This window comes from Bubalus bubalis, chromosome 5 (genome assembly GCF_019923935.1).
Source record: "Bubalus bubalis isolate 160015118507 breed Murrah chromosome 5, NDDB_SH_1, whole genome shotgun sequence".
Lineage (NCBI taxonomy): Eukaryota > Metazoa > Chordata > Mammalia > Artiodactyla > Bovidae > Bubalus > Bubalus bubalis.
Window position 1 is genome coordinate 53,018,699 of NC_059161.1, and position 21,963 is coordinate 53,040,661.

Below are 21,963 nucleotides of genomic sequence, written 5' to 3' on the forward strand. Positions count from 1 at the left end.
AGTACTGGAGTGGGTTGCCATTGCCTTCTCCGCCCCCCAAAATAAAGTCTCTCACTGTTTCCATTGTTTCCCCATCTATTTGCCATGAAATGATGAGATCAATTGCCATGATCTTAGTTTTCTGAATGTTGAGTTTTAAGCCAACTTTTTCACTCTCCTCCTTCACTTTCATCAAGAGGCTCTTTAATTCTTCTTCACTTTCTGCCATTAGAATGGTATCGTCTGCATATCTGAGATTGTTCATATTCTTCCTGGCAATCCTGATTCCAGCTTGTGCTTCATCCAGTCCAGCATGTCTCATGATGTACTCTGCATATAAGTTAAATAAGCAGGGTGACAATATACAGCCTTGACGTACTCCTTTCCCGATTTGGAACCAGTTGGTTGTTTCATATCCAGTTTTAACTGTTGCTTCTTGACCTGCATACAGATTTATCAGGAGGTATTCCCATCTGGTATTCCCATCTCTTTCAGAATTTTCCACAGTTTGTTGTGATCCACAAGGCTTTGGCATAGTAGAAAAACAGAAGTTTTAGAGATGTTTTAAAGATGTTTTTCTGGAACTCTCTTGTTTTTTTGATGATCCACTGGATGTTGGCAATTTGATCTCTGGTTCCTCTGCCTTTTCTAAAACCAGCTTGAACATCAGGAAGTTCACAGTTCACGTATTGCTGAAGCCTGGCTTGGAGAATTTTGAGCATTACTTTGCCAGCGTGTGAGATGAGTACAACAGTGCGGTAGTTTGAGCATTCTTTGGCATTGCCTTTCTTTGGGACTGGGATGAAAACTGACCTTTTCCAGTCCTGTGGCCACTGCTGAGTTTTCCAAATGTGCTGGCATATTGAGTGCAACACTTTCACAGCATCATCTTTCAGGATTTGAAATAGCTCAACCAGAATTCCATCACCTCCACTAGTTTTGTTCATAGTGATGCTTCCTAAGGCCCACTTGACTTCGCATTCCAGTATGTCTGGCTCTAGGTGAGTGATCACACCACTGTGGTTATCAGGGGTCATTGCTGGCAAATAATTGTTCATAGTTTTCCCTTATGGTTTTTTTTTTTTGTTGTCAGTTGTTATTTCTCCTCTGTAATTTCTTATTTTGTTTATTTGGGCCCTGTGTCTTTTATTCTTGGTGAGATTGGCCAGAGGTTTACTGATTTTTGTTTACTCTTTCAAAGAACCAGCTTTTGGTTTGGGGGCTGTTTTATTATTGTTTTTCTAATCTCCATTTTATTCATTTACTCTCTGATTTTTATTTCCTTCTTTCTGCTGACAGTAGATTTTGTTTGTTATTTTTTCTAATTATTTTAGATGATAGGTTAGTTTGTTTGAGATTTTTCTTGTTTTTTTGAGGAAGACCTATATCACTATGCATCTTCCTCTATGAACTGCTTTTACTGAACCCAACAGGTTTTTTATAGCAGTGTTTTCATTACCATTTGCCTCAAGGTATTTTTTAATTTCCTCTATGATTTCATCATAGATCCATTGGCTTTGTAGTAGCATATTGTTTTGCCTCAATGTAATCATTCTTTTGCTCATTTTTCCTTGTGTGATTAATTTCTAATATTTTATTGATATGTGGTCAGAAAATATGCTTGAAATAATTTTTATCCTCTTAAATTTGCTGAGGCTTGTTTTGTGTCCAAGTCAATGGCACCCCACTCCAGTACACTTGCCTGGAAAATCCCATGGACGGAGGAGCCCGGTGGGCCGCAGTCCATGGGGTCGCTAGGAGTCAGACATGACTGAGTGACTTCACTTTCACTTTTCACTTTCATGCATTGGAGAAGGAAATGGCAACCCACTCCAGTGTTCTTGCCTGGAGAATCCCAGGGACGGGGGTGCCTGGTGGGCTGCCATCTCTGGGGTCACACAGAGTTGGACACGACTGAAGCAACTTAGCAGCAGCAGCATATGGTCACTCCTAGAGAATGTTCCATGTGTACTTGAAAAGAATATGTATTTTGGTTTTTCTGCATGTAATGTCCTGAGAATATCAATTAAGTCTAACTGTTTTATTTTATCATTTATTATCTCCATTGCTTTACTGATTTTCTGTTTGGAAGATCTCTGTCCACTGGCATGACAGGGCATTAATTTCTCCTCCTATTATTGTATTTCTGTCAGTTTTTCCCTTTATTTCTGCTAATGCTTATTTGATTTTTGTGGGTGCTCCTATTTGGGGTGCATATATGATAATGACTGTAATATTCTCTTCTTGTATTGATTGTTTATTATATAATGTCCTTCTTTATCTTTATGGCCTTTTTTAAAAAGTTTATTTTGTCTTATATGAATATTGCTATCCCTGCTTGACATTTAAGTTTTCATGAAATATACTTTTTCATTCCATCATGTTCAATCTATGTGTGTCCTTTGCCCTAATGTGGGTTTCTTATATCTGTATATCTGTTTCCTTCTTCAGATTTGGAAAGTTTTCAGCCATAATCTCTTTTTTAAAGTAATTTTATACTTTTTAAAAAAGAAATTTATTTTTAAGTGATTGGTGATTGGTTTACAACATTGGTTTGATTTCTGCCATACATCAACATGAATTAAAATAGGTGTACATACGTCCCCTCCCTCTTGACTCTCCCTCCCAACTTCTGTCAGTCATAATTCTTTCAAATACATTTTTTATTCCCTTTTCTCTTTTTCATCCTTCTGGTATTCCTTCTATGTATAGATTGGAATGCATTATATTATTCAATAGGTCTCATACATTGCTTTAATTTCTTGTTAGTTTGTCTTCCCTTTGCTCTTCTGACTAAGTGATTTCCATTATTTTATCTCCCAGGTCACTTTTTCATTCTTCTGCTTTGTACAGTTTGCCATCATTGCCTTTAGGTCAGCTTTTATATTAGAAAATCAGTTTCCAAATTTTAATTGGCTTCTGTTTGTAAAGCATCACTACGAACAAAGCTAGTGGAGGTGATGGAATTCCAGTTGAGCTATTTCAAATCCTGAAAAATGATGCTGTGAAAGTGCTGCACTCAATATGCCAGCACATTTGGAAAACTCAGCAGTGGCCACAGGACTGGAAAAGGTGAGTTTTCATTCCAATCCCAAATAAAGGCAATGCCAAAGAATGCTCAAACTACTGCACAATTGCACTCATCTCACACACTAGTAAAGTAATGCTCAAAATTCTCCAAGCCAGGCTTCAGCAATACGTGAACTGTGAACTTCCTGATGTTCAAGCTGGTTTTAGAAAAGGCAGAGGAACCAGAGACCAAATTGCCAACATCCGCTGGATCATGGAAAAAGAAAGAGAGTTCCAGAAAAACATCTATTTCTGCTTTATTGACTATGCCAAAGCCTTTGACTGTGTGGATCACAATAAACTGTGGAAAATTCTGAAAGAGATGGGAATACCAGACCACCTGACCTGCCTCTTGAGAAGTGTGTATGCAGGTCAGGAAGCAACAGTTAGAACTGGACATGGAACAACAGACTGGTTCCAAATAGGAAAAGGAGTACGTCAAGGCTGTATATTGTCACCCTGCTTATTTAACTTATATGCAGAATACATCATGAGAAATGCTGGGCTAGAAGAAGCACAAGCTGGAATCAAGATTGCTGGGAGAAATATCAATAACCTGAGATATGCAGATGACACCACCCTTATGGCAGAAAGTGAAGAGGAACTCAAAAGCCTCTTGATGAAAGTGAAAGAGGAGAGTGAAAAAGTGGGCTCTAAGCTCAACATTCAGAAAACTAAGATCATGGCATCTGGTCCCATCACTTCATGGGAAATAGATGGGGAAACAGTGGAAACAGTGTCAGACTTTATTTTTTGGGGCTCCAAAATTACTGCAGATGGTGACTGCTGCCATGAAATTAAAAGACACTTACTCCTTGGAAGGAAAGTTATGACCAACCTAGATAGCATATTCAAAAGCAGAGACATTACTTTGCCAACAAAGGTCTGTCTAGTCAAGGCTATGGTTTTTCCTGTGGTCATGTATGGATATGAGAGTTGGACTATGAAGAAGGCTGAGCACCAAAGAATTGATGCTTTTGAACTGTGGTGTTGGAGAAGACTCTTGAGAGTCCCTTGGACTGCAAGGAGATCCAACCAGTCCATTCTGAAGGAGATCAGCCCTGGGATTTCTTTGGAAGGAATGATGCTAAAGCTGAAACTCCAGTACTTTGGCCACCTCATACAAAGAGTTGACTCATTGGAAAAGACTCTGATGCTGGGAGGGATTGGGGGCAGGAGGAGAAGGGGACAACAGAGGATGAGATGGCTGGATGGCATCACTGACTCGATGGACGTGAGTCTTAGTGAACTCCGGGAGTTGGTGATGGACAGGGAGGCCTGGCGTGCTGCGATTCATGGGGTCGCAAAGAGTTGGACACGACTGAGCAACTGAACTCAACTGACAGTAATCTGCATTTCTGCTAATAACCTTTCTTAACTCCTTCAGTATTTTCATTACTCCTTTTTAAACTCGTGATTTGGTAGACTGCAAATACGTGTTTCATTGTTTGTTCTTTCAGAGGAATTATCTTGATCTTTTAATTAGGAGTGGTTCCTCTGCTTCTTCATCCCACTCGTATTTCTCTGACTCTATGAGTTTAGGAGAAATAGTTATGTACTGTGGTCTTAAAGGGCTGTTTTTAATGTGCGAGTGTCCCCATGTAGGCTCCATGAGTCTAGTCATTTTTGTTAAAGGCTGTTTTAGTATGGATGTCTGCCTTTTCTTTCTTCGGTGTATGCTGAGCACTACCCCCCTGATAGGGGTTTGACTGGTGCTGGGATGGCAGAGCCCACACTGGATGTCGAGCGGGGCCTCCTCCTTGTTGTGCGGTTGTCACAGTCCTATTAGGATGTTAGCGTGTACTTATTTAACCCTCTTTTACCACTAATCTTCACATTTAAATAGATGAGCTAAATAAATATAAATCCAATGATGAGTTTCAAATTAACATTTTGAAGTATGCATAATTATGACTTTTCCCTTAGAACTTACCTATTTGTGTATTGCCTTCAAATAATACATGAACAAGGTTGTCAAAATCATAGGTTACTTTTGAAGGTGAATCAGGTTCAGAACTTGGATAAAATATTATGTCATCTTCATGTTCATCTTCACGTTGTAAAGTTCCTCCAAATGCCCAAGTAAATGCAAACACAAAAAGCTTTTGAATTGTTTTTTTTAATTGAATAGGATTTTTTGCCATGTACCGTGCATTTTCATCCCTGTGGTAGGCAGATGTGGAATGGTGAAGATTAAAGTTTTTAGAAAGCAGTCTAGCAATTTATCGCATTATCACATCAAAATTTTGTTACTAAAATTTTTTATAGTTAAGTATTAACATGGAAGTTTTAGAGTTAATGTATAATTTACCTTTGGTAAGTCATGTAAATTATACACTGATACTATTTTTATTTTTAAAGTACCATATATGTAAAAGATTTGTAGTCAAACTTTATTTCAGGTAATAAATGATGTTCACTTTTATGTTAGGTCAATTTGTTACTTAAGAGTTCATCTGTCTCTTGGGAGAGAATCTGCTAAGTCTCCATTTAATGTAGAAAGACATAAGTGAATAGTCATCCACTCTGTACTCTTCTCAAACAAGTCATATAGGTTGATTGAAATCAAATCGGCTAAAAGCGGGCAGTGTGAATCTGGGGAGAGTCTTCTTCAGTCTGGGTCAACTCAGGTTATCTTGGGCTGTGGGACTCTCAAATAACATAGTGATAGCACCGATGATGATGGGGCTAACCAAAAGATCTGGGCCTGATTTCAGGATATTTTGAATGGTTCAAGATTTAGTTTTCATAAAATTACTTGTAAATTATGAAAATCCTAAAAATGTATCACCGAAGTTTATTGGCAATTGTTAATGTATAATGCATGTATATAATCCTATTTGACATTTCTCCTCACATGTAAGAGATTGTTCAGCAAATTTTTTTTTGAATTCCTACTATATCTCAGTTACTCTGAACAAAACAAATATGATCACTTATTTTGGAGACAGGAAAATGAATACCAAACCATGATATGTGTAAAGAATAAAGAGTCAAGCATACTGTGGAGAATATTAGTAGAGATAACTAATTTAGGGTTTGGGAGTCAGGGAAAACTTCTTTGAACAACTAACAGTTAAATTGAGACCTGAAAAATGAGTGCAATTTTGAAAAATGTAAGAGGAAGAACATTTTGAGAAGAAGACATACATGTGTGAAGACCATGAGGTGAAATGGTTACGACAAATTTGAAGAACTGAAAAACAAATCCAGTGTCTCTAAAGCATACCTAATTAGTTGAAAAGTTTAGGAGATAAGTCTGGAGATATAGGCAGGGGATTTTAAGCTGTGCCAAAACTTCTCCTTCCACTCTAAATGTAATGCAAAGTCATTAAATGGCCATAAAACAAAGGAACATTCTAATTTATGTTTTTAAAAAAATCAGACTCTTGCATATAAATACCAGGAGACACACACAAGAATAATAATCACAATAATATTTGTAAAAACCAAAAAATTGAAAAAACAACCTACGCTTTGCTGTTGTTGTTGCTATAGATGCTAAATTGTGTCTGACTCTTTGGACCCCAGGGATTGCAGCATGCCAGGCTCCCCTGTCCTCCACTACCAAAGTTTGCTCAGATTCATGCCCATTGGGTTGGTGATGCCATCTAACCATGTCATCTTTTGCTGCCCCCTTCTCTTTTTGCCTTCAATCTTTCCCATCTTTAGGGTCCTTTCCAATGAATAGGCCCTTCGCATTAGATGGCCAAAGTATTGAGGTTTCAGCTTCAGCACCAGTCATTCCAATGAATATTCTCGGGGTTGATTTCCTTCAGTATTGACTGGTTTGATCTCCTTGCAGATCAACAGACTCTCAAGAGTCTTTTCCAGCACCACTATTGAAAAGCATCAATTCTTTAGCACTCAGCCTTCTTTATGGTCCAACTCTAACATCCATACATGGCTACTGGAAAAATCATAGCTTTGACTATATGAATCTTTCCCAGCAAAGTGAAGTCTCTGTTTTTTAATATGCTATCTAGGTTTGTCATAGTTTTCCTTCCAAGGAGCAAACATATTTTAATTTCATGACTGCAGTCACTGATCTCAGTAATTTTGGAGCCCAAGAAAAGAAAACCTATCACCTCTTCCACTTTTTCCCCTTCTATTTGCCATGAAGTGATGGGACCAGATGCTGTGACTTTAGTTTTTTTAACATTGAGTTTTAAGCTGGCTTTTTCACTGTCCTCTTTCAGCCTCATCAAGAGACCCTAGTTCCTCTTCACTTTCTGCCATTAGAGTGGTATCATCTGCATATCTGAGGTGGTTCATATTTCTCACAGCAATCTTGATTCCAGCTGTGATTAATCCAGCCTGGCATTTCTCATAATGTACTCTGCATAGAATTTAAACAAGTAGGGTGACAATATACAGCCTTAACATACTCCTTTCCAAATTCAGAATCAGTCAGTTGCGCCATGTAATGTTCTAACTGTTGCTTCTTGACCTGCATACAGGTCTTTCAGGAGACAGGTAAGGTAGTCTGATATTCCCATCTCTTGAAGAATTTTCCACAATTTGTTGTGATCCACACAGTCAAACAGTTTAGCATAGTCAATGAAGCAGAAGTAGATGTTTTTCTGGAACTCCCTTGTTTTCTCTTTGATCCAATGAATGTTGACAATTTGATCCCTGGTTCCTCTGCCTTTTCTAAATCTACCTTGTACATCCAGAAGTTCTCAGTTCATGTACTGCTGAGGCCTAGCTTGAAGCATTTTGAGCGTAATCTTACTATCATGTGAAATGACTGCAATTGTTCAGTAGTTTGAACACTCTTCGGTATTATCTTTGGGATTGGAATGAAAACTGACCTTTTCCAGTCCTGTGGCCGTTGCTTAGTTTTTCAAATTTGCTGACACATTGACTGCAACACTTTAACAGCATTATCTTTTAGGATTTTAAATAGCTTAGCTGGAATTCTGTCACCTCCACTAGCTTTGTGTGTAGTAATGCTTCCTAAGGCCCACTTGACTTCACACTCCAGGATATCTGGTTCTAGGTGAGTGACCACACCATCATGGTTATCCAGGTCATTAAGAACTTTTTTTTGTGTAGTTCTGTATATTCTTGCTACCTCTTCTTAATCTCTTCTGCTTTTGTGAGGCCCTTACCATTTCTGTTCTGTATTCATTTCATCTTTCCTTGAAATGTTCCTTTGATATCTCCAATTTTCTTGAAGAGATCTCCAGTCTTTCCCATCCTATTGTCTTCCTCTATTTCTCTGCACTGTTCATTTCAGAAAGCCTTCTTACCTCTCCTTGATGTTCTCTGGAATTTTGCATTCAGTTGAGTATATCCTTCCCTTTCCCCTTTGCCTTTTCTTCTCTTGCCTTTTGCTTTCTCAGCTATTTGTAAGCCTCCGTAGACAACCACTTTGTCTTCTTGCATTTCTTCTTCTTTTGGATGATTTTAGTCACTGCATCCTGTAAAATGTTATGAATCTCTATCTTTAGTTCTTTAGATACTCTGTCTACCAGATCTAATCTCCTGAATCTATTCATCACCTCCACTGTGTAATCATAAGGGATTTGATTAAGGTCAGAATGAATGGCCTAATTTAAGCCTGAATTTTGTAATAAGGAGCTGATGATTTGAGCCACAGCTGGCTCCAGGTCTTGTTTTTGCTGACTGTATAGACCATTGTCTTTAATAATTGTCTATAACGTCTTTAAAATGTTGTATAAACCATTCAACATCACAATAATCCAAGTCTATGGCCCAACCACTAACGCTGAAGCTTAAGATGACTGGTTCTATGAAGTCCTACAAGACCTTCTAGAACTAACACCAAAAAAAGGTGTTCCTTTCATCACAGAGGATTGGAATGCAAAAGTAGGAAGTCAAGAGATACCCCTGGAGTAACAGGCAAGTTTGGCCTTGAAGTAAAAAATGAGCTGGGCAAAGACTAACAGTTTTGTCAAGAGAACACACTGATCATAGCAACACCCTTTTCCAACAACACAAGAGACAATTACACATGGATGTCACCAAATAGTCAAAACCTATGCTTATGAATGGACAAATTGTGACATATTTTCACAAAGAAATATGCAGTGAAAATGAAGACCTTCTACATGTACAATGAATTAATCAGAGGGACATAACGTTGAACAAAAATGCAAGTCACAGAAGAACATAGTGATTCCACTAAAGTTAAAACGTGCAAAGTTGAAAAATATACTGCTTAGTAATATATTAACAAACATAAAATTCAGTATAGTAGTTATCTCAGATGATGGGATGGCATAAGGTTTAGATAGGTACACTAGGGAGCTTCAAAGATAAACCAGTACTTTTTAAAAATAACTCAGTGGTGTATATATGAATGTTTGTATATTATTATTTATATCTTACATATACTTTATAAATATCCTTTTATGGCTACTTTCTATTTAATAAAAATTAAAAATAATATATGGTTGTCATGTTGGATATGGACTAGAAAACTGGAAAAATTTAGGAGGTTATAGCAACAGTATAGGAAAGAAATAATAAACTTTTGGTCTAGGATGCTGATGATCAAGATGTAGATAAATGAAAGAATTTGAAGGCAGAATTGACAGGTAAAAACCATAGTTACAATGTTCTATCATTTAAAAGCAAATGTGGCATAAACGTCTCAGGATCTCATAATGAGATATAGGAAAGCCTCAATAGTGAAACCCTATCCTACAAAATGGCAGAATTGTGGGGTGAGCACAACTATATTGCTATAGTTTCTATAACTATAATTATTGAACATTTACTCTACACCAGCTACTACTCTAGATATCCGGTACATCACAGCATTATTCCAGTTTTATTTATAAATGAAAAAAATCAAAGATCAAAAATATTTAGTAACTTGTTCAACATTTCTCAGCTCATAAGGGCAGATTCATAAAATAAATTCACATCAACTTTATTCCACTCTCAAAAATGTAGTGTCTGGACAAACGTATTCATATTACTTAGATAACTTACCAAAATCTGGTGATCTTGTATTAGATATACAGAGACTCTAAATTAGAATAAAATAAATTTAATTGAATTTTGATATTAGGAAGTCACAGATTATTGGTTTATTGACAGATAATCCTGTTTCTATTAGAGTGTTTGGCACTTAGTAGTTAATAAAACATATCTTTGAATGAATGTAGCTGACCTGTTTTCCACATCTTTGAATTTGACAGAAACTTTTGAATGTGAAATTATCTCCTCAGATGAAATGTCCTTCAAATCTTCACCTTAAAAAAGAAAGAGAATTTTTCCACAATTAACAACAGACCTAAAATTTAGCTGGTTAATTAATGAGGTGTTATCTTTAACATGGGCTTCCCCCAGGGCTCAGCCATAAAGATCCACCTGCAATGCAGGAGCTGCAGGAGACACAAGTTTGATCCTTGGGTCAGGAAGATCCCCTGGAGGAGGGCAAGACAACCTACTCCAGTATTCTTGCCTGGAGAATCCCATGGACAGAGGAGCCTGTTGGGCTACAGTCCACAGGGTCGCAGAGAGTCGAACACGACTGACGTGACTTAGAACACACACATGCAACCTTGACCACTGTTTACTTTGTGAACTGTCATAGAACATCCTTATTTCACATCAGTATCTTAGACTTATCAGACCAACTAGTTATCTTATCCCATCAAAAGTATGTTACCTTTTCTAAGATGAGAGGAGCAGAGAATGTACCTGCAATTGTTGAATTGATTACTATTTATTTGAAGAACAAATCTGTATATATATGTTCCTCATTTTATTCTAGCAACTTTTTGTAAGTTTGATTATTCCAAAATAAAAACTTTAAAACATTCAGGTCACCACCATCAAGTATGGTGTGCATTACAAAGTAAATAATAAATGAGTTCTAATACATGAAGCATTAAAAAAAGAAAGCTGTATGTTTCAAAGAAAACTATATCAAAGTAAACATCACACAGGTACAGTTTTTAGTTGTCTCTTTTCTACTTTCCATTATTCATTTTTTTCTCAAGTCATCCATTTCACAGAGGAACACAGAGTGAATGATTACTCATTATTCCTTTAAGCTTTTTTTTCTTTTATAATATTTATCTTCTTTATATTAAAATAACATAGGGAACTTCTTGGAGAATGAACACAGAAAGATGCTGGAAGAGTGATGCTCTCAGAGAGAGATGGAAGCTTCCCACCCTCTTCCCCTGTGTTTTGCGCATTTCTCCCACTTGGCTGTTCCTGAGTTTTATCCACTGTAAGAAACAGGTGAATGGTGCTCTTGAGTGCCTTCTGTTAGTATCATTCACACGTGTTCTGGAGACACTTTCTTCAAAGGACCAGAAAGCATCCAGTTTAATCCCAGATTCATGGGGTTGTTGCAGATTACTGCTTGTCTCACTAAGACAAGAGGTAATCCTTCATCGAGTATGAACTGTCAATTCTCTGTGTCTATACTGTCAAGACTCGCAAGTATAAGATGGGATCCTTGTTTACTTCATAACCAGCAAGATAAGACATGTGGAACCTTCTCCATAGAAAGAAATTTAAAGGGAAATGGGTCATTTCAAAGGCTAAAAGTTATATTGTTTTTATCAGACTGTGGAAGACTCTACACTCACATTTGAAAAATTACTGTTTAAAACAGTACAAACTGATGAGGGGCTGGTGGGGTGAGAAGAGGGGGGAGCAGTGTGGAATTGTGGGAATATTCCTAGTCTGGAAGATAGAACTCATGGATTTTGAGCCCATGTGGAAAATTCTTAAAGAGATGGGAGTATCAAACTACCTTACTTGTCTCCTGAGAAACCTGTATGCAGGTCAAGAAGCAACAGTTAGAACCAGACATGGAACAATGGACTAGTTAAAAATTCAGAAAGGAGAATGACAAGGCTTATATTGTCACCTTGCTTATTTAACTTATATGCAGAGTACATCATGAGAAATGCCAGGCTGGATGAATCTCAAGCTAGAATCAAGATTGCCTGGAGAAATACCAATCTCAGATATGTAGGTGACACAACCCTAATAGCAGAAAGTGAAGAGGAACTAAAAAACCTACTGATGAAGGTGAAAGAGGAGAGTGAAAAAGTTGGCTTAAAACTCAACATTCAAAAAACTAAAATCATGGCATCTGGCCTCATCATTTCAAGGCAAATAGAAGGGGAAAAAGTGGAAACAGTGACAGATTTTATTTTTCTGGGTTCCAAAATCACTGTGGACGGTGACTGCAGCTGAAATTAAAAGACACTTGCTCCTTGGAAGAAAAGCTATGACAAACCTAGACAGGGTATTAAAAAGCAGACAGCACTCTGCTGACAAACACCTGTACAGGCAGAGTTATGGTTTTTCCAGTAGTCATGTACATTCGTGCGAGTTGGACCATAAAGAAGGCTGGGAGCCAAAGAATTGATGCTTTTGAACTGTGGTGCTGGAGAAGACTCCTGAGAGTCCCTTGGACAGCAAGAAGGTTAAACTAATTAATCCTAAAGGAAATTAACCCTGAATATTCATTGGAAGGCTGATGCTGATGATGAAGTTCAATACTTGGGCCACCTGATGTAAAGAGCTGACTCATGGAAAAGACCCTCATGCTTGGAAAGATTGAGGGCAGGAGAAGGGGTGACAAAGGATGAGATGATGGGCTGACATCACTGACTCAATGGACATGAGTTTGAGCAAACTCCAGGAGATAGTCAATGACAGAGAAGGTCGCAAAGAGTCAGACATGACTGAACAACTGAACAACAAATGTGCCAAAAATGTTCCTTTTTTCTTCCATCTTCAATATTAAAATGGTTACACACACAAAAAGGCTTAAAGATTTATATGATCTGAAGAGAAACCAGAGTATTAAATGGCTACACAAAAATTCACTAATTTTGATGTTTTTTTAAAATGCATGCTCTTATGACAGCTGTCACACAATCTAACAAAAACTTTTGAAATTAAGTTAAAAGATAATTAAGCACAGAAAAAACAGAACAAACTTTTTGGCCAATCCCCAAAATGTTTTTTACCTTTCTCCCTAGTCTAAGTTACTCAAGAAAATGGTTGCAGTTCCCTTTGGAGAAGGACTAGTAACTATTTTGTAACTACTTTCCATGACTGTGCAGAGGGTCCCAGCTTCTTCTATTCAGTGGGTTCTGTGCCTGAAAGCCATGTCAGGTTTGGAAATGAGCAAGGGATCATGACTTTTTAGCGAGGCAGCTACCCTCAGCCTTCTGATCATTCATCCTTGACTTCTTATAACACAAACTAATGGACCTCGTTTGTTGCCCATATATTTTGCTCCTAGAGATACTATATTATAATAACCATCTTAGTAACTCTTTGAGAATCATCGCTGGTCCTTTGCCTACTGCTGCTTCTAGTTATGCTGTGGTTTGCTAGCTGGCAAAGGGAAGAACAATAGCCCATTCAGAACCACGAGGAGAAGGGGAAAGAGAAAACCTAAATATTCGTCTCCATTTTGTCTCCCACTCATGGTAGTATTCAGTTCTCTTCTGTTCAGGGTTTCTGTTTTCCCTCACAGGAACCTTAGCCATCTTGTCTCCCCAGGGATTTCTCACAATTTCTTTAATTCAATAGATCCTAACTGGGTTGGGGTTTTTTTTGCTAATTTGCCATCTCACCGGGAACCAAATATGGCTTTTCTGGTGGCTCAGCTGGTTAAGAATCTGCCTGCAATGTGGGAGACCTGGGTTCAATCCCTGGGTGGGGAAAGCCCCTAGGAGAAGGAAAAGGACCCACTCCAGTATTCTGGCCTGGAGAATTCCATGGACTGTATAGTCCATTGGGTTGCAAAGAGTCAGACATGAATGAATGACTTTCTCAGGAACCAGACAGAACCAGTGTTTGAATGTAGGCATTCTGACTCCAGAGACCATGCCTTTAGCCATAATGCTGTACAGTTTTATGGACTTTTTGATTTCTTCTTACACATATTTTACTACTTTCCATGTGTATGTTTTTGTATGATTACAGCTTACACCTAGGATTTTGGACCATTTTTCCCCCCACTATTTTTTATCTCTGAGACTCTTTAAAACACAGTAAAAATTATTATCCCCTGATAGAGACCTACAAGGATTCCTTATTCTATTTTTTCTTGTTACCCTTAAGCACTTAGAGATATCAATTTATTGATATACTCTTTTATAAATGATTTTTAATTTGTTCCATGTGCAAGTCTGCTCTTGGTTCAAATGGACTGAAAACCTCTGGCTTTCCTTTCTTTCTTTTATAATCAAATAGAAGGTGATAAATAACTGACATTGACTAAGATATAATATCACTGATATGACTTAGGGGCAAAAACTCACGTAGTTCAAAGATTCCAGTTTTACTCATGAATTCAAAGAATGCATCAAGAATTCTGCAGAGAGTTGTAACAATTGTTATGTCTTGTACAGGAAATGGCTGAAATTTCTGATGTTTCTTTATAAACTGTAGTCCATCTGGGACACTACTTTTAATCATCAATTCAAGACAATCCACTTCTGATTTATTCATAATTTTAGAATTTTTCAGAAGCCATGACTTAACATAAGGCTCCCATCCCAGATCAACAGGATTCTAATAATAGAAAGCACAAGGTAATTTAATGTTAATAAATAAAATTACAGTGTCCACCTACTTTCTTACTATCTCTTTATTTCACTACTGCCCCTGCCAAATAATTGTTTAGCATCAGCATTCATTAAAGGGCAAGTGATCAAAAACACCTTAAAGAATTACTCATCCTGATTTTTAATCACAATCCTACATAACAACAAGCAACTGGAGGATTATGTGTAGGGACCTGTGTTGAGGCTATGCACATGTGGTAAGAGGAACTGCTTACCCAGAAAATCAACAGTTTAGTGATTACACTGAGCTAAGGAGATTAGAACATAGGGCTGCTGCTGCTGCTGCTAAGTCACTTCAGTCGTGTCTGACTCTGTGCGACCCCATAGATGGCAGCCCACCAGGCTCCCCCATCCCTGGGATTCTCCAGGCAAGAGTACTGGAGTGGGGTGCCATTGCCTTCTCCAATGCATGAGAGTGAAAAGTGAAAGTGAAGTCACTCAGTCGTGTCTGACTCTTAGCGACCCCATGGACTGCAGCCCACTAGGCTCCTCCGTCCATGGGATTTTCTGGGCAAGAGTACTGGAGTGGGGTGCCATTGCCTTCTCCGAACATAGGGCTAATCATGGCTAATAATTAATTTCAGGTGTAGGGAACATTCATTCTTTGCTGTATCTTCTATTCCTTACCACTGCATTGGTAATGCATTTCATAAGTCCCGAGAGTCATGGAGGGGCTTCCCAAGTCGCTCAGTGGATAAAGAAACTGCTTGTCAGTGCAGGAGACACAGGAGACTTGGGTTCAATCCCTGGACTGGGAAGATCTCCTGGAGGAGGGCGTGGCAACCACTCCAGTATTCTTACCTGGAGAATCCCATGGACAGAGGAGCCTGGTGGGCTACAGTTCATAGTGTTGTACAGAGTTGGACATGACTGAAGCGACTGAGAATGCATGCAAGAGTCATGGAGTGGGCATGAAAAGCCTTCAGGGCAAACATTCCTTGATTGGAAAAATAATTCCTATCAAGTAACTCAACCTATTGAAATCACTACTAACCATGGTTGTGGAAAATACTGACATTCCAATTACTGAGTGGACCGACTAAGCATATTAGTAACAGTAGTAATTAACATTCGTATTTACTTCTGGGTTAGGAGGCTTTGGAGAAGGCAATGGCACCCCACTCCAGTACTCTTGCCTGGAAAACCCCATGGACGGAGGAGCCTGGTAGGCTGAAGTCCATGGGGTCGCACAGAGTCAGACATGACTGAGCGACTTCACTTTCACTTTTCACTTTCATGCACTGGAGAAGGAAATGGCAACCCACTCCAGTGTTCTTGCCTGGAGAATCCCAGGGACGAGGGAGCCTGGTGGGCTGCCGTCTATGGGGTCGCACAGAGTCGGACACGACTGAAGCGACTTAGCAGCAGCAGCAGCAGCAGTAGGAGGCTTTGCTGCTACTGCTGCTAAGTCGCTTCAGTCGTGTCCGACTCTGTGCGACCCCACAGACGGCAGCCCACCAGGGGACATAAAATTTCGTAACTACTAGGATAGCCTTGCTGAATCCAGAGGAAGCAAAATAAGCATAAAATGCTGCAGATAATGACTAAATAATAAATTTTCTTTGGTTAGAAATTTGTATTAGAAACTTACCATATAGACCATTGCACATCTGCTGACAATAGCAGGACTAGCTTGAGCTAGACTGTCCACTTCAAAGATCACTCTGATTTTACTAGTCAGAGTTATTCTCTCGCTGTTTGCTAAGCACAATGTCCTAGTGTCGTCTAGCATAGAATTCAGATTTTCTACCCAGAAGCTATCCACTGGACCATCTAAGACAATCCACTGCCAATCAAAGTCTGGAAAGAAAAATATTTGTAATGTAATTGAGAAAAACCTCACTCTCCTCTCCTTACAATCTTGCTAATTTTCTCTTTTAATTAGAAAGTACTTTCTAATTAAGATGAAGAATGATGTCCTAGAAAACCCTAGAATAAATGTGCTTAAATGAGTCTCGTATATATTGTGAATATGCATAACACATACTTAGCAATACTTTAAACATTGTTTTGGTATTCTTAGTTTGCTGAATTGTATAATTAACCCTTAAAATTTGAGTTAGAGAAAGATCCATGAATCTAGTTTTTCCATAACAATATGGTTTGTTTCCCCTTTCAACCCGGGAATATTTTTTGGATATGCTGCCTCTGGGAAATAAAGGGAAATAGGATGTCCTTTGAAGAAAGAATCAAGTAGTCACAGATGTTAAGAGTATTTAACTTGGGGAACTCATTTTCTTCACTTAGCACACTCTACACCCAGCACATTGCTCCACAATATTAGAAAGTCTATTGGTCAGGATACACGGATCATAATAGAGATTAAAAAAACAGTTAAACACCTGAAATACAAAAGCATCCCAGAAGAACAGGAGAGTAGAGCTGGGATCCAGACAGCCTGCTTTGGGCTGAAATAACTGCCTTGGATCCCCTGATGAAAGAAATATCATGCTCAATCATTGTACTCTCCCATATTGAATACCAAAACTGATACACAAAATTCAGGAATCCTAAAAATGTAGAAACAATAGCAGAAATCTCTTTCAAAGTCAGGAACATAAATATACTACTGGTGGATATGTTGATATGACATTCAACATGGAGTAGAGAAAGCCATGACTGGGGCTTCTGCAGTAGACCGTTGGCTCTTTTGGAGCAGGGATCTTTTCATGAATACTCTCTGTCCCCCTGGCACATAGCAAACTGGCAGATAATGGGTATACAATTCATTTGAGATGAATATGCTTGGGTTGTATGATTTGGCCCAGTAATGCTTAGATTGTCTGAAAACACTATGTAGGTTGCCACTGCTACTTCTAACCTGATATTTATTCCTACCTTTAGTATCTACTTGGTTCTTGTGAGATATTAATCGTCATTTGTAAAATGAATGGGCTATGTAAGTGCTAGTATTTATATATATAATTTTATATGTACACTAATATATAAAAGTTTTAAATAAATACATGAGGAAAAAATAAATGGTACAAGGACAAAATATCACTCATCAAAAATGTTTTTAAAGACATAAATAGAGCTCATGTTGGTTCAGTTTTTCTTCTATGTTAATCAATAATCTTTACTGAATTTATTAATAATACTTACTTTGACTTTCTGGAATTTTAATATCTTTCTCCATCTCCTTCTCAAAAATATGATAATCAGAATCTGCTGTGTCAGAGAAATCAAGCTTGAAAACCTAAAATATGTAATCAATAATGTTTAAACTTTTATTTGATCATACTTTTGTACTCAAATGGTCTATATGTCAATACACTTCTTTGAGTAATAAAAATATAAGAGGTTTTGCAGCTGAAAGGCCAACATATAACCAGGACAGTATAATGGAATTGAGTTATGACTACTGGTCATTTTCTTTCAGAAAATTCTTTTATTTTAGTTGTTGTTTTCATAAAGATAGAACATATTTTTATAATATTCAACTACTACAGCAAAGCTCAGAGAATAAAGAAAAAGTTCTCTGAACTGCCACCACCTATTAAAAAAAAAAAAAAGACAGTTGACATTTTGGTGTATATTTTTCTTAGACCTTCCTTCATGATGGAGTTTTTATATTTTAAGGGACATAAGAATTAGCTGCAGGGTTATTAAATTCTAACAACTCAACTGTGGAGATTCAGATTGAATAGGTTTGAGATGGAGCCCAAGATTTCCATTTTTAATATACTCCCCAGGTGATTCAAATACAGGGTGTTATCATTGTCAATCTCTGAGGAATTCTGATCTTCATTATCTGGGGGTGTGGTGGGTGCGGGGAGTGTCCTATTTATCTGCCCAGTGAGGCTGAGTATTATACCATCAGTTGACTGGCACTGGCTTCCTTTACCACCAAGTGTAGAGGAAGAGAAGACCAAAATCTAGAGCTGTGCTAGGGGCACAGTAAGGGTTCTGAAGAGAGAGACCAAACACTGGTGTGAGCATCATGTTTCAATCAGGTCTTAGCAATGCAACAAATAATAGTCAGGTGCTTCTAATTCCCAAGTCTCATTGGGAAGAAGAAAAATAAGTCCAAGGCTATTTCCAATTATTTTTCCTATTACAAAAGTCTGCAATTATCATCCTTGTAGATAAGACATTATTCAGTTCAGTTCAGTTCAGTCCAGTCGCTCAGTCGTGTCCAACTCTTTGCGACCCCATGAATCGCAGCACGCCAGGCCTCCCTGTCCATCACAAACTCCCGGAGTTCACCCAAACTCACGTCCATCAAGTCGGTGATGCCATCCAGCCATCTCATCCTCTGTCATCCCTTTCTCCTCCTGCCCCCAATCCCTCCCAGCATCAGAGTCTTTTCCAATGAGTCAGCTCTTTGCATGAGGTTGCCAAAGTATTGGAGTTTCAGCCTCAGCATCATTCCTTCCAAAGAACGCCCAGGACCGATCCCCTTTAGAATGGACTGGTTGGATCTCCTTGCAGTCCAAGGGACTCTCAAGAGTCTTCTCCAACACCACAGTTCAAAAGCATCAGTTCTTTGGCGCTCAGCTTTCTTCACAGTCGAACTCTCACATCCATCCATGACGACTGGAAAAACCATAGCCTTGACTAGATAGACCTTTGTTGGCAAAGTAATGTCTCTGCTTTTGAATATGCTATCTAGGTTGGTCATAACTTTCCTTTCAAGGAGTAACTGTCTTTTAATTTCATGGCTGAAATCACCATCTGCAGTGATTTTGCAGCCCAATGCTCTACTCCATTTTTTCCCCTGTATACAGATTTTTTAAAATGTGAAGAGGGATGGTATGGGGAGGGAGGAGGGAGGAGGGTTCAGGATGGGGAACACATGTATACCTGTGGCGGATTCATTTTGATATTTGGCAAAACTAATACAATTATGTAAAGTTTAAAAATAAAATAAAATTAAAAAAAAGTAAAATGTGAAATTATGGGTCCAACATTATATACTTTAATGCTGCTGCTGCTGCTGCTAAGTCGCTTCAGTCGTGTCCGACTCTGTGCAACCTCGAGACGGCAGCCCACCAGGCTCCCCCGTCCCTGGGATTCTCCAGGCAAGAATACTGGAGTGGGTTGCCATTTCCTTCTCTAATGCGTGAAAGTGAAAAGTGAAAGTGAAGTCGCTCAGTCGTGTCCAACTCTTAGCGACCCCATGGACCCCAGCCTACCAGGCTCCTCCATCCATGGGATTTTCCAGGCAAGGGTACTGGAGTGGGGTGCCATTGCCTTCTCCCGCTTGCTTTGCAGGTGCATCCTTTACCTGCTGAGCCATCAAAGAAGCCCAGAAGGAAAATATTGGCCTTAAGTGATACATTAGACCAATGGATTTAATAGATATATACAGACTATTTTATCCCAAAACAGCAGAATTCACATTCTTTTCAAGTGCACATGAAACTTTATCTAAGATATATTACATTTAGGCCACAAAACAAATAACAATAAATTTAAGAAGATTTAAATCAGATTTAGCATCTTTTCTAACAACAACAGTGGGAAGCAGATGAATTATTCAATTGTGTCAGAACAATTTTACATTTGGGAAAAAATTAAGTTAAACACACACACCAAAATAAATTATATTAATACACAGATGAAAATTTTAAAAGGTTTATTATATGTTTGTTATTAAGTAACCAGTGATATAGCAATAATATTAGAATAGGGAAAAGTGTTACTGAAAAGTTAGAATGTACAAAAGAATATATTGTAAACTTATTTTCATTGATTGTCAAAAATAAGTATAGCACAGATGACAAATACATTTTTAATTCTTTTAAACATACCATTCTCAATGTGAAAACAGCAATAATACAACAAAATTTTATTTCCTTAGGACAAATTACTAGGAATAGATTTCTAAATCAAACAAAATGACAAGTTAAAAATATCAATATGTCTATCCAAAACTACCACCAGACTTGTATGAATCTCTACTTCACAACCTTATAATTATCAAATATTAGTTCTCTATTTCTAAAAATCTGTTTGGTTTCAAATATTATCTTTTTTGTTATTACACTTTAGTATAGGGTAAATATGGAGAAGGAAATGGCAACCCACTCCAGTACTCTTGCCTGGAGAATCCCATGGATGGAGGGGCCTGGTGGGCTGCAGTCTATAGGGTTGCAAAGAGTTGGACACGACTAAGCAACTAACACATGCACACACACAGATAGGGTAAATATAGTATATAGTAAATGAAATTCACTACTAATCTCCACTTATTACTAATAAGAATATAAACTTACAGTTTTTTTGCTATTCATATTTATTCTTTGATGAATTTTGTATTCAATAGTTTACACATTTTACTGAAGTATTTTTGAATCTCATTAGTTTGGAAGTTATATTGGTGGTGCTGGAATCACTAGGTTATCCTCTACTTACGCTTAATCCACTGTGTTTTTCTTTAAAAGCAAGTACCTTTAACTTCATCTTATCATTTATTAATCATTTTAAAACACAATGGTACATGTACACAATGGGAATGTATATTGGTACAGTCACTATGGAGATCAGTATGGAGTTCCTGAAAAAACTAAAAATAAAACTACCATATGACCCAGCAATCCCACTTGTGGGCATATACTTGGAAAAAAACATAATTCAAAAAGATACATGCACTCCAATGTTTATTGCAGCGCTATTTCTAATAGCCAGGACATGGAAGCAACCTAAATGTCCATCAACAGAGGAACGGATAAAGAAAGATATGGTACATATATACAATGGAATATTACTCAGCCATAAAAGCACCATCTGCAGCAACATGGATGGACCTAGAGACTGTCATACTGAGCGAAGTTAAGTCAGAAAGAAAAAGACAAATATATGATATTGCTTACATGTGGAATCTAAAAAATAGAGTGCAAAATGAACTTATCTACACAACAAAAATAAAGTTACAGATGTAGAGAACAAACTTATAGATACCAAGGGGGGAATGGTTGGGTGGCATGAATTGGGAGACTGGAATTGACATATATAGACTGCTGTGTATAAAGAGATAACTAATGAGAACCTAATATATAGCACAGGGAACTCTACTCGGTGCTCTGGGTGAGCTAAATGGGAAGAAATCTAAAAACAAGGCAATATATTTATATGTATAACTAATTCACATTGCTGTACAGCAGAAACTAACACAACATTGTAAAGCAACTCTATTCCAATAAAAATTAATTAAAAAAACCCCCAAAATCCACAAGGTATATTTTCTGATTTGTAATAGCTCATTACTTTTCCCTTTTTTAAACTGATCATAATAATTTTAAAATTAGGGAAGTCTAAAATATATGCTAGTAAATATCTAATGAAACTTTGATATCAAATATTAGATAAACAATGAAAT

At 37.8% G+C, this 21,963-nt stretch overlaps 1 protein-coding gene across 1 annotated transcript in view; it reads right to left on the reverse strand.

Annotated features, from left to right (window-relative positions):
* DNAH14 (dynein axonemal heavy chain 14) overlaps positions 1 to 21,963 on the reverse strand; it is a 403,042-nt gene that overhangs the window by 158,726 nt on the left and 222,353 nt on the right. The window contains exons 39-43 of the mRNA XM_044943112.2: positions 17,745 to 17,838; positions 16,231 to 16,439; positions 14,334 to 14,586; positions 10,196 to 10,277; positions 4,982 to 5,211 (exon numbers count right to left, since the gene is read on the reverse strand). Of these exons, the coding sequence (XP_044799047.2) occupies positions 4,982 to 5,211; positions 10,196 to 10,277; positions 14,334 to 14,586; positions 16,231 to 16,439; positions 17,745 to 17,838 (868 nt within the window). The remainder of the gene's footprint in view (positions 1 to 4,981; positions 5,212 to 10,195; positions 10,278 to 14,333; positions 14,587 to 16,230; positions 16,440 to 17,744; positions 17,839 to 21,963) is intronic.